We start from the raw sequence: 12671 nt of genomic DNA, 5'->3' as shown, positions 1-12671 counted from the left end.
ATCCAGAAGGATCCAGCTCTAGGGAATTAGGATGATATCCGGCCAAGGTTAATTCTACAAAGCAACATTTTGTTGTTTGCTAATTTACTCTGTTGCAATTTGAATTTGGGGACTGGAAAGGAGCATTATCTTTAAATGTTGAATTCTCAGCCAAATCCTGTACATTTCTGCTCCTTAAAGTATACCCAAATTTTAAATTGATTTTAACTTCCTGCAGGCCTTATCCTTCATGCATCCCCTCAGTTACTCATGGAATGTGCATTCTTTTCACAGCATCTTTCTCAAAGAAATATGTCTTTGAGAGTTATGACTGGGGAGTTGAGGAGCAGAACTAACTGAATTGATCTTCAAAACAACTGCTGTAGACTCAGTGGGTTGAATGACTATGGGGTAATATTCAATGATCCAATCCATGTTATGATACTGAGAAGTACATAGGAATTGAGGAATCTGAGAGTGCTTGCTCACTGATCTCCGTAGGTGGTTGGTTAGGTAAATCAGGTCAAGAAGACTTACTGAATACATGCATTTGTTACCAAAACATAAGAGCTGGAAGAGTGTACTGGAATGAAATGAAATACTATTTTGATTCTGTCTTGAGTGCTGCATGCAGTCTTGATGATCATGTCAGAAGAAAGGTGTGACTGCAGTTGAGAGGATATAGAGGAGACTAATGAGGATGTTGGCTGGACTGGACTATGTTCATTAAGATCTTATTGAATAACAGAGCATGTTCATTGGATGCGATGTGGACTGAATATTTTTCAGATTCCCTCACACACAACTATGCTGCAATGGAATATCTAATCCAAGACTCTTCATGTGGCTTGGTCATCCAATCACTGCTACTGACCTGTACTTGTGCCAGTCAGGGCCATAGGTGATGCTGGGAATCAATCTGTAACCTTCCTTTACCCCAGTGGCAGGGGGGGTGTGTGGACCTTAAAGTCAAGGCTGAATCCTGCAACCTTCACTCTTGGCCTTCCGGGCAGCCTCACCACCGGAATGTTAAATCCTGGATTTTGGGAAGCCTACTTGACTCTGGGAAGATGAGACCCTTGTCAGTATGCAAAGACTGGATTGATGGCTGGATATTAACATGACTGGCTTTCTTGAATTCACCACCTTCCCCTGAATGTGTTTCCCTTGTAGCAGACCCATCACCTGACCGACTGACTTGGCTGGGTTGGGCTGAGCTGATGGGCCGACTGGACTGGGCTGGGCTGAGCTGATGGGCTGGGCTGGGCTGATGGGCTGATGGGCTGACTGGACTGGGCTGGGCTGAGCTGATGGGCTGACTGGACTGGGCTGGGCTGAGTCATTTCCAGGGTTGTCCTCTGTCTTCCCAACTGGATTCAGATGATGATGACACCAAGGATTTTGTAAGGAGACTTGGGTTGGGCTGGAGGGTTAGGGTTTAAAATCCCCTGGCCTGATATTGTCAATGGGGGCTAGCAGTAGGCTTTTCCATCATCCCGTACACCTCTCTGAACCCCAGCATGAAGTTCAGGCTCTGGTATGATTTTATTGGCAGTTTTTAGTCTATTTCAATATCATGGAAATTAATTGTATCTTCCAAGAGTGCAAAACAAAAATCATTTTTTATGTTTATGAGCATAAAAACAAGAAATGAGAGTGGGCCATTTGTCTCTTTGAGCAGGTTTGCCATTCGGTAAGATCAGGCTGATCTGATTCGAACCTCAACTCTACAAATCCTCAATCTGTCATCCCCGTGGTAATCAATAATCTGTTCACCTCAGTCTTGTAAATATTCAAAGATTCTGTGTCCACTGTCTTTTGAGGAAAGGAATTCCAAAGACGTCCAAACCCTTGAGAGAATTTTACATTTTCATCTCTGACTTCAAATGCGTGACCCCTTATTTTTAAAGGATGACTGCTACATCTTCACAATGTCAAGGCCTAGACCCCTCAGGATCTTGCGTTTCAATCGAATCACCTTTATCACTTCTAAATTTCAAAGGATACCATTCCTCATGAGATAATACGCTCATTCCAGATATTGGTCCAGCAAAGCTTATCTGAACTGGCTCCGACACATTAACATTCTTCTGTAAGTACATTGGCCAGTTCTGTACACGCTACTCCAAATGTGATCCCATCAATGCCTTATCTAACTGCAGGATAGTCTCCCCTAGTCTTGCATTCTGAACCCTTTAGGAGGAAAAAAAAACTCTACTTGCTCTACCTGCAGACTAACCTTCTGTGATTCATGCACTGGGACAGCTGGATCTCCCGGTATCTCAGAGCTCTGCAACCTCTCACCATTTGGATAATAAGCTGCTTTTTTATGCTTTCTGTCAAAATGAACAATTATACATTTTTCCCATCTTATACTCCATTTGGGAGATCTTTGCCCACTCCCTTTCTATATCCCTGTGTAGGTTCCCTTATAGGGACATAAGAACAAGGAGCAGGAGTATGCCATCGAGCCTGCTCTGCCATTCAGTATGATCATGGCTGATCTTTTCATGGCCTCAGCTCCACCCGCATGGGCCCCAGCTATGTCTGCCTCTTCGTAGGATATGTGGAACAGTCCATCTTCCGCAACTACACTGGCCCCACCCCCCACCTTTTCCTCCGCTACATCGATGACTGTATCGGCGCTACCTCGTGCTCCCACGAGGAGGTTGAACAGTTCATCCACTTCACCAACACCTTCTACCCCGATCTCAAATTCACCTGGATAGTCTCAGATTCCTCTCTCCCCTTCCTCGACCTTTCTATTTCTATCTCAGGCGACCGAATCAACACGGACATCTACTACAAACCAACCGACTCCCACAGCTACCTGGACTACACCTCCTCCCATCCTGCCCCCTGTAAAAACGCCATCCCATTCTCCCAATTCCTTCGACTCCGCCACATCTGCTCCCAGGAGGACCAGTTCCAAAAACGCACATCCCAGATGGCCTCCTTCTTCAAGGACCGCAATTTCCCCCCCGACGTGGTCGACGATGCCCTCCACCACATCTCTTCCACTTCCCGATCCTCCGCCCTTGAACCCCGCCCCTCCAACCGCCACCAGGACAGAACCCCACTGGTCCTCACCTACCACCCCACTAACCTCCATGTACAGCGCATCATCCGCCGCCATTTCCGCCACCTCCAAACGGACCCCACCACCAAGGATATATTTCCCTCCCCTCCCCTATCAGCATTCCGTAAAGACCACTTCCTCCGTGACTCCCTCGTCAGATCCACACCCCCCACCAACCCAACCTCCACTCCCGGCACCTTCCCCTGCAACCGCAGGAGGTGCAAGACTTGCGCCCCACACCTCCCCCCTTACCTCCCTCCAAGGCCCCAAAGGAAACTTCCATATCCGCCACAGATTCACCTGCACCTCCACACATATCATCTATTGCATCCTTTGCACCCGATGTGGCCTCCTCTATATTGGGGAGACGGGCCGCCTACTTGCGGAGCGTTTCAGAGAACACCTCTGGGACACCCGGACCAACCAACCCAACCACCCTGTAGCTCAACATTTCAATTCCCCCTCCCACTCCACCAAGGACATGCAGGTCTTTGGACTCCTCCATCGTCAGACCACAGCGAAACGACGGTTGGAGGAAGAACGCCTCGTCTTCCGGCTAGGAACCCTCCAACCACAAGAGATGAACTCGGATTTCACCAGTTTCCTCATTTCCCCTCCCCCTAGCCTGTCTCAGTCAAATCCATCAAATTCAGCACCGCCTTCCTAACCTGCAATCTTCTTCCCGACCTCTCCGCCCCCACCCCAGTCTGACCTATCACCCTCACCTTGACCTCTTTCCACCTATCGCATTTGCGACGCCCCTCCCCCAAGTCCCTCCTCCCTACCTTTTATCTTAACTTGCTGGACACACTTTCCTCATTCCTGAAGAAGGGCTAATGCCCGAAACGTCGATTCTCCTGTTCCCTGGATGCTGCCTGACCTGCTGCGCTTTTCCAGCAACACATTTCCATCTCAGCTCCACTTACCCACCCACTCAACATAACCCTTAGTTCCTTTACTGTTCAAAAATCTATCTTTGCCTTAAAAACATTCAATTAGGTAGCCTCAACTAATTCACAGGGCAGGGAACTCCACAGACGCACAATCCTTTGGGTGAAGAAGTTCCTCCTCAACTCCGTCCTAAACCTGTTCCCCCTTATTTTGAGGCTCTGCCCCCTAGTTCCAGTTCGAGTTTTCACTCATCATTGGAAACAGCCTCCCTGCTTCTATCATCTATTCCCTTCATAATTTTATATGTTTCTTTAAGATTCCTCTCATTGTTCTAAATTCCAATGAGTAATAGTGCCAGTTTTTTCAATCTTTCCTCAGAAACCAGCCCTCTCAACTTCGGAATCAACCTAGTGAACCTTCTCTAGTACCAGTACACCCTCTCTCAAGTAAGGAGCCCAAATCTGCATGCAGTGTTTCAGGTGTGGCCTCACCACCCTGTACAGCTGCAGTGTAACCTCCCTGTTTTTAAAATCCATCCTTCTAGCAATGAAGGACAATGTCCTCTTCACAACTCACTTTCCTATCTTTTTTTTTGCGTCATCAGCAAATTAGCTACCTGTACCTTCAGTCCCTTCATTGATATACATTGTAAAGAGCTGAGACCCCCTGCACTGACTCCAGTGCTCACGTGATATCCTTCCAGCCTGAAAAAGGCCTACATCTCTCTCTTTTAGTCAGCCAATCTTCTGTCTATTGTAATCTGTTATCTCCAACACCGTTAACGTTTAATTTCTGCACTAACCTTTAATGTGGCATCTTAGCAAATAGCTTCTGGAAATCTAAGTACAGTACATGCACTGGTTTCCTTTTAACCACAGCCCAAGTCACTTCTCCCAAGAACGTGATTTCCCTTTGACTAAACTTGTCATGCCAAGTCAGGAGTACAGTGGAGTACTCCCCATTTGCCTGGCTGAGTACAGCACCAACAACCTGGAAAAAGCTTGACACCGTCAAAGACAAAGTAGCCCACTTGATTGACACACCTTCAACATGAGCTCTCTCCATGACTGATGGTCAGTGCCAGCAGTGTGTGGCATCTACAAGGTGCAATGCAGAAATTCAGCATGTCTCCTTCAACAGCAACTTCACCTAAAAGGACAAGGGCAGCACTTACCCAGTACCACCACTATCTCCTATAGCATGCTCCTATCCAAGCCAGTCACTATCCAGACCTGGAAATAAATCACTGTTCCTTCAATGTCACTGGGTCAGAATCCTTCGTGATGGCATTGTGGAGCTACCTACACCCCAAAGACTGAAGAGGTTCAAGGAGGCAGCTTATCACCACGTTCTCAAGGGAAACTGGGGATGGGCAATGAATACTGCCTCGGCTATCGAACACATATCCCTAATTAACTTACTTACTTTAAAAAAAAGTTGATTTGTCACATTTAGGATCTTCTGAAGCTCCATCTTTTTCTTTTTCATCACATCGACTTATTGACTGATTACACAATGTTTAACAAACTAATAAGGACTCAAGGTTCCTATAAACCACCTTAACAACTGTTTCAACTTGCCTGGCCTCCTTCAGGGAATCATCTGCATGAACCCAGAGGTCCCTCTGCTCCACCTCAAACTTGTTCTACTGACCTCGTACAGGCTTTCTGTGTTTCTTCTATGAAAATGAGCTGTCCTTATTCTGGTACCTGCCCTGTGTTTGTGCTGTTGGGTGGTTTTAGTTAAACCTGTGTATTGTTGTTTGATGTAGGCAACATGTCAGAGATTACACAGTTGGGTGAAAGGATTACATGCTGTGTGTGGAAAGAGGAAACAGGTTATCGCAGCTGGCAGCACGTAATCAGAAGAAAATAGAGTCCAGAGTCGATAACTGTTATCAACAAAAATAAATGTTGGGTCATTAATAATGATTAGTTAAGGGAGTCCTTGAGCTGTGCACTGGTTTTGATTGTATAGAATGCCTCTAAAGTTTTGCAGTGATTTGCTCTGTGTTTGTGTGTGTGTATATGTGGTTAGACATCCTATTACTAATCCTAAGGCATATGTTATCAAATCTGTTTTGGAGGTGAATGTTTCAATAACTGTGTAGTGATTGGAATCTGGTGGATCTCACTGACTATGAGATCCTTGATTGGGGTTGTTAAGCTGGGCCAATCAGGAAGCCTAGGCCAACCAATATAAACAGCAGTTTCCCCAGTGGAGGGATCTCTATGAGGGAATCCTCTCTTCTTTCTCTTCCCCCCCCCCCCCCCCCCACTTTTGCTCAGGGATCTGGGGTGGCGGGTGCTGCACGCAACAATCTCCTACAATGGCAGCTTGCTGTGATTCACAGACTCCCAGCCCAACTGCTTGTTCTGTGGTGCTGTGGAGTCTGTGGACCATGTCTATGTGGGATGTGGGCATCTGCATCTTCTTTTATGTTTTTGGTTGCACTTCAGCCCCACGCTCCTGATCTTTGGTCACCCGGTGCGGAGGAAGGAGGGCAGGTCTGAAGACCTCCTCGTGGGTCTGCTCCTGGGCCTGGCCAAACTGGCCATCAACAGGTCCAGGCAGCGGGCCGTGGAGGGGGTCGTTAGGGCCGACTGCCTGCCCCTCTTCCGCGGTTACGTTAGAGCCCGGGTGTCCTTGGAGAAGGAGCACGCGGTGTCCACCAACACCCTGGAGTTGTTCAGGGAGAGGTGGGCGCCGCAGGGAGTGGAGTGCATTATTTCTCCCTCCAACTCTATTTTGATTTAGTCCCTACCCTCCCCTTCACTGTTTTGATCACACAGCACTGTCCCTTGCTGTGAAGGGCAGTGTTTGTCACTGGCCACCCGGGTGTTTTCCTATCTTCCTGGTAGCGGGAAAAAAAAAAAAATGGGACATTAGAGGAAAAAGAAAAAAAAAAAATATAAACAGCAGTTTCCCCAGTGGAGGGATCTCTATGAGGGAATCCTCTCTTTTTTTCTCTTCCCCCCCCCCCCCACTTTCGCTCAGGGATCTGGGGTGGCGGGTGCTGCACGCAACAATCTCCTACAATGGCAGCTTGCTGTGATTCACAGACTCCCAGCCCAACTGCTTGTTCTGTGGTGCTGTGGAGTCTGTGGACCATGTCTATGTGGGATGTGGGCATCTGCATCTTCTTTTATGTTTTTGGTTGCACTTCAGCCCCACGCTCCTGATCTTTGGTCACCCGGTGCGGAGGGGGGAGGGCAGGTCAGAGGATCTCCTCGTGGGTCTGCTCCTGGGCCTGGCCAAACAGGTCATAAACAGGTCTAGGCAGCAGGGGACATTAGAGCCAATTGCCTGCCCCTCGTTCGCGGTATGTTAGAGCCCAGGTGTCCCTGGAGAAGGAGCACGCGGTGTCTATCAACATTCTCTCTGATTTCAGGGAGAGGTGGGCACACAGGTGTGGAGTGTTCTATTTCCCCGTCCGAGTCTATTTTGATTTAATCCCTAATTCCCCCCTTCACTTTTTCGATCACATGGGCATTGTCCCTAAAGAGAAGGGCATTGCTTGTCACTGGCCACTCGGGTGTTTTTTTTCTTACTGTTGGTGGAATATGAATAAAGTTTTCTGCACTTGATGTTTCTTCACTATGTCAAGAAAGAGGGAAAAAATATAACCAGGGAATTTAGAATCTCTTCAGTTCAGGGACTGACTCAGAGCTGGCTGACCACAGCCCGTGTACTGTGCGCAAGTGAATAAAGGGTGACTTGGTGATGGGATACTGGTCTCTGTGCGGTTATTTCAAACAATCATGTTAAATCTACATTAACTCTGCATTACCTCACTGTTCAATCTCGTGTATTGTCTCCCTGTTTGAAACATTGCTGTGGCTATTGACTTGTCTGGTTAGTTCCATTTTTAATTGAGGGCAGAGGTCAGCTGGCCTTGTGTCCATAATCGGTGACAAATCATCTCAAACACAACCCGAAGGCCCAGGTTCTCTGATAGTCTTCCAACCAAAACCAATGGGGAGGACTTGGCTGGTCAGTGGGCAGAGTGCACTGGTGGGCAGAAGCCTCTGAAGAAATGAGGGTGGGGTAAGCGATGGCTTTACAAGCAGTGAGAGAACAGAGGAGAAGCCCAGAGCACATGGCTTCCAAATTTCTCTTGTGGAGCTGGGAGCAGTTCCCAGACCTCTTGTTCTCTCAAGGCATGCCGAATTTCAGGCCTTTCATAGGCCTCTTTGTCCATTTACTATATTGGCCTGATGGCAAAGCCACTGTGGCTTCTCTGCTGTGGTCAAATCTCACTTGGAGGTTCAGATGCCTTCAGCATATGGAATGGATCTTGCTCGTTTCTGTGGGTATCCCTTTCACTGGCTTAGGATGGTAGGCAAAAATCACACCTGGAGGAATTGCTGGTGGGGTGATGGGAAATAATTGCCCCATGTGGTTCAAAATAGGACCACCATTTCTGTACTCCTGTACCAACCCTCAACTTATTTGTCCCTTTGTTTTGTCTGCCAGATTTCCTACTTGACCATTTAGTCATGAACTGATTGTGATTGTGATGTGTTTGCAATGTTACTCACAAAGAGGAACAAGGGGTGACAACTTCTCAAACTTTGGGAGAGAGCTGAAGGTCAAGGGGCACCGATTGAGGAACAACTTGTGGGATTCAGCTGTACAAAATGGAATTGCAATATTTTAGTGAGCATGCAGCTTTGAGTGGTGGGAAATAAATGTCACATGGTCCTTGAGCACAAAGAGACAATGTCAGTATTGTAGAACTTGACAAATCTTGCTTATTAAAGTCATCTTACTGCTGCTTAAAGTTTAACGTGAGTGAGGCAGATTTGACATTACCATTAGGAATGGAGGACAAATGACTCCTTGTGAAGATTCGTTTTTGAGATCTTTCCCACAGATTTATGAAATGAGGTTTGGATGTTCCAAATAGTAACAGCATAAACCTGTTACAGTATGATCAGTGACTGCAGGAGGGACAGAGTTGCTACTGGCTCCAGTAAAATCTTCGCAGATTGTATCAGTCTGTGAGGAATGAGAACTATATTGTTGAGGTTAACCACAAATTAACTTTGTTTGGGAGAATGGCAAAGCACTATGCTGTTCTGAAACCGCACTTTCCTAACCCATTAATGATCAAACCTATGCAAATCATTCCTCTGAGGAGTGCGTCATCCAATCATCTCACATATCCCTCTGAATAGATCACTGCAAATAGGCGAGAACGTAGCACCAATATCTTATCATCTTCTGTAATGTCTCATGGTCTTTAATATAAAGTGCCTATTTGTTGCACTGAAGAAAGGCATGTTTCGCATCACAAATTAAATGTGATTCCTGTAGCAATTAACATAGAACTGTACTCCCACAGAATAGATCTTATCTCCCGCATAATTACTCCTGTCTGTCTGCAGTGGTCATTTTTCATTTTTTATTTCAATTGCCTTTTTTATTGAAATCGAGAACTTCTTGTTTAGTGAAAAAGTTCTCCAACAATCAAAGGATGTAAAAATAACTGCAAATACTGGAAACTTAAAAAAGAAACAGAAAATGTGGGCAATATATCCTCATCTACTTCCTCCATGAGAAAAGACAGATTGTGACCCGTAAGATGTAGATCCTTCATCTGAACTCCAGTCAGTTTGATATGATGATTTGAATTAATCCAATGTCAATGGTGATCTTTTAAATGCAGGTTGACTGATCTTACCTGATGGTTGTGACAATCTTTTGGCCTTGGACCAGCCTCTCACATCCACTGTAGCTCACCTGTAACCGCTCTGTCATTAACAACATTTGATGACATCCAGATTGACCCCTCTTCCTGAGAACCCTCCCCTTTGCCCTCCAGAAGGGACCTTGGTTCTGTTTAAGAGGCTGAAATACTGACATTTGTCCTTTCCGAACATCATTTAATCGAATTCATTTTTATCTTGAAATTTTAAGCAGCTTTTCATTTGTCGTATGGTCTGTATATGGAATGTTGAGTAGACGTCTTAATATCTATTTTCTTCCATAGATCCTCACTTATTATCCAGCTTTCTGAGACATACAGGATAGCGGATAGACTGCAGTGAGTTTGTCCTTTAGTACAAGTTGATTTTTCTTGTTGTTATCACGTTACCCACCTTCACAAATTTACCTCTGGCTATCTCTATTCTTCTAACTTGTGCATCACATCTGCCATCTTCTGTTATCATTTGTCCTGAATAGACAAACGTTCTTGTTCCAATGTGATACCATCCATTCAATCTTCCCAGTAGTTACTTTCAAACTTACCTTCTAATTTTCATTATTTTTATCGTTTCTGTGATTGCACTGAATCTGTGTTCTAAAGTTTGAGTTTTTACTTGATCTACGTATGCTGTTGGACCGCTTCTGAATGTGTAAGTAGTTCTGTGTTGTCAGTGCCCACCAGTTTGGTGTGTTCTTTCCTCCAGTTTATATCCCAGGAAATACATCCATCTCTCTGGATATTTGTTGTATTTACAGGTTGAATGATTTTGATGATGGTACATGGCCTGGTCATGCTTCTCTCTTCACTTGAAAGATGTTTGATTTGTCCATTTTCTAGCCTGGTGCTCACTACTTGGTCCTAATGGAGACTCTGGGTAAATCTTGCACCTTTTCCTGTCAGTGTCACATTTCAGTAACACGTCTGTAAACTTACTGTAAGAAACCGATCAAACACTTTCTCAGAGTCTATGAGGCAAATATAAATATTCCTGTTCTCAACATTTGAACAAAGTCTTCCAATAGAAAAGGGTCACATTGGACTTGAAATGTTAACTTAGTTTCCCCCAACTCAGATAGCACAGATGTGCTGTGTACTCTAACACTTAACATCTCACTGAAGATCTGAGCTGTGCTGGGGAGTGCGGGAGTTTTTGGGAACCTGGTAGGAGGTTCACCAGTCTGTATCAAGGGTGTCCTAGTACCATTTTAAACACTTGGCAATTGAACTAACTGAAATACTCACCCTTAGGGAGTGAGTCTTCAGTTCTTAACAGGAAAGGAGTTGTGACCTTTACCACCAGCCCTGGCAGCACATTCCAGACACCTACCACCTTCTGTTTTTAAGAAAACAATAAACTTCCCCTTCACATCTTCTTTTAACTTTCCCCTTCTCACCTTAAAGCTGTGCCTCCCAGTATTTGACATGTACATCTTGGGGGGAAAAGAGACTGATTATCCACCCTATCCATGCCTCTCAATTTTTATATACTTTTATCAGCTTGCCCCTCAGCCTCCAACAGTCTAATGAAAACAAACTAATCTCTCCTCATAGCTCATACACTCCAATCCAAGCAAACCTCTTTGATTTTTCCCACCCTCTCCAAAGCCTCCACATTCTTCCTATATTGTGGTGACCAGAATTGCACACAATACACTTAAACGTGACCTAACAAAAGCTTTATACAGCCTCAATGTGACTTACTAACTTTTGTACACAATGCCCTGACTGATGAAGGCAAACATGCTGCATGCCTTCTTGACAATCTTATCAACTTGTGTTACCATTTTCAGGGAGCTAGGGACTTGCACTCCAAGATTCCTCTGTATATCAATGCTCCTAAGAGTCCTGCCATTTACTGTATTTAATTCCTCTTGTATTTGACCTCCCAAAATGCATCACCTCACACTTGTCCAGATGAAACTCCATCTGCCATGTTTCTGCCCAATTTTCAACTGATCTATATCCTGCTGCATCCTTTGACAACCTTCCTCACTATCCACAACTTAACTAATTTCTGCAATCTTACGAACCACACTACCTACATTTTCATCCAAATTATTTATATGTTACAAATAATAGACATACCAGCACTGATTCTTGGGGAACGCCATTGGTTATAGACCTCCAGTCAGAAAAACACCCCTCCACAACTATCCCTGTCTTGTATGACCAAGTCAATTTTGTATCCAACCTAACAACTCACTATGGATCCCATATGACACAGTTCTCTAGGTCAGCCTATCATGAGGGATCTTGTCAAATGCTTTAGTAAAGTTCATGTAGACACCATCCACTGCCCTACCCTCCTCAATCATCATCTTTGTCACTCAACAGTTCAACAAGGTTTGTGAGACAAGACCTCTCCTGCATAAAGCCATGCTGACTATCCCAAATAAGCCTCCTCTTCTCCAAATATGAGTAAATCCTGCCCCTTTTGAACATTATTTGATCATTTCCCTACCACTCATGTAAAACCTATAGTTTACTGGATTATCCCTGTTGCCCTTCTTAAACATTGGAATAACATTAGCTATTCTCTTGTCTTGAATCTTGCTTTTGCCTAAAGAGGATACAAAAATCTCTGTCAAGGTCCAGCAGGCTCTTGCCCAGCCTCCCTCAGTATCTTGGGATAGATCCCATCAGGCCCTGGGGATTTACTTAATGTTTTTCAAAACACCCAATACCACCTCCTTAATATAACCCTCTGCGAGAATATTGGCATACCCCTCTCTAATCTTACTACTGTCCATGTCCTTCTCCATGAATACTGATATGAAACACTCATTAAGGACCTCACCACTTTTTCTGGCTCCATGTATAATTTGTCCTTGAATGGATTTACCCAATCCCTTTTTGCTCCTAATATACATATAAAATACTTTGGGATTATTCTTAATCCAACTCAACAAGGAGATTTCACAGCTCCTTTAGCTCTCAGAATTCCTTGTTTAAGTTCTTTCCTGTTTCCCTTGTATTGCTCAAGGACCTTGGCTGATTTCAGCTTCCAAA

The 12671-nt window shown here is 44.9% G+C and overlaps 1 protein-coding gene across 2 annotated transcripts in view; it reads left to right on the top strand.

Moving 5' to 3' along the window:
* slc16a10 (solute carrier family 16 member 10) overlaps window positions 1–12671 on the top strand; it is a 129532-nt gene that overhangs the window by 102403 nt on the left and 14458 nt on the right. Inside the window, exon 6 of one of the 2 annotated variants that reach the window (XM_043687150.2) lies at window positions 9945–9998. The exons of the other annotated variant lie outside the window; for it this stretch is intronic. Within the exon in view, the coding sequence (XP_043543085.1) occupies window positions 9945–9985 (41 nt within the window). The 3' untranslated portion in view covers window positions 9986–9998. The remainder of the gene's footprint in view (window positions 1–9944; window positions 9999–12671) is intronic. 2 annotated transcript variants of the gene reach the window in all.

This window comes from Chiloscyllium plagiosum, unplaced genomic scaffold, assembly GCF_037043375.1.
Source record: "Chiloscyllium plagiosum isolate Xiang-an unplaced genomic scaffold, Cpla_swu_hap1 HiC_scaffold_3, whole genome shotgun sequence".
NCBI lineage: Eukaryota > Metazoa > Chordata > Chondrichthyes > Orectolobiformes > Hemiscylliidae > Chiloscyllium > Chiloscyllium plagiosum.
Note: the sequence above shows the minus strand (reverse complement) of the source record. Positions and strands in the feature narration are given on the sequence as shown.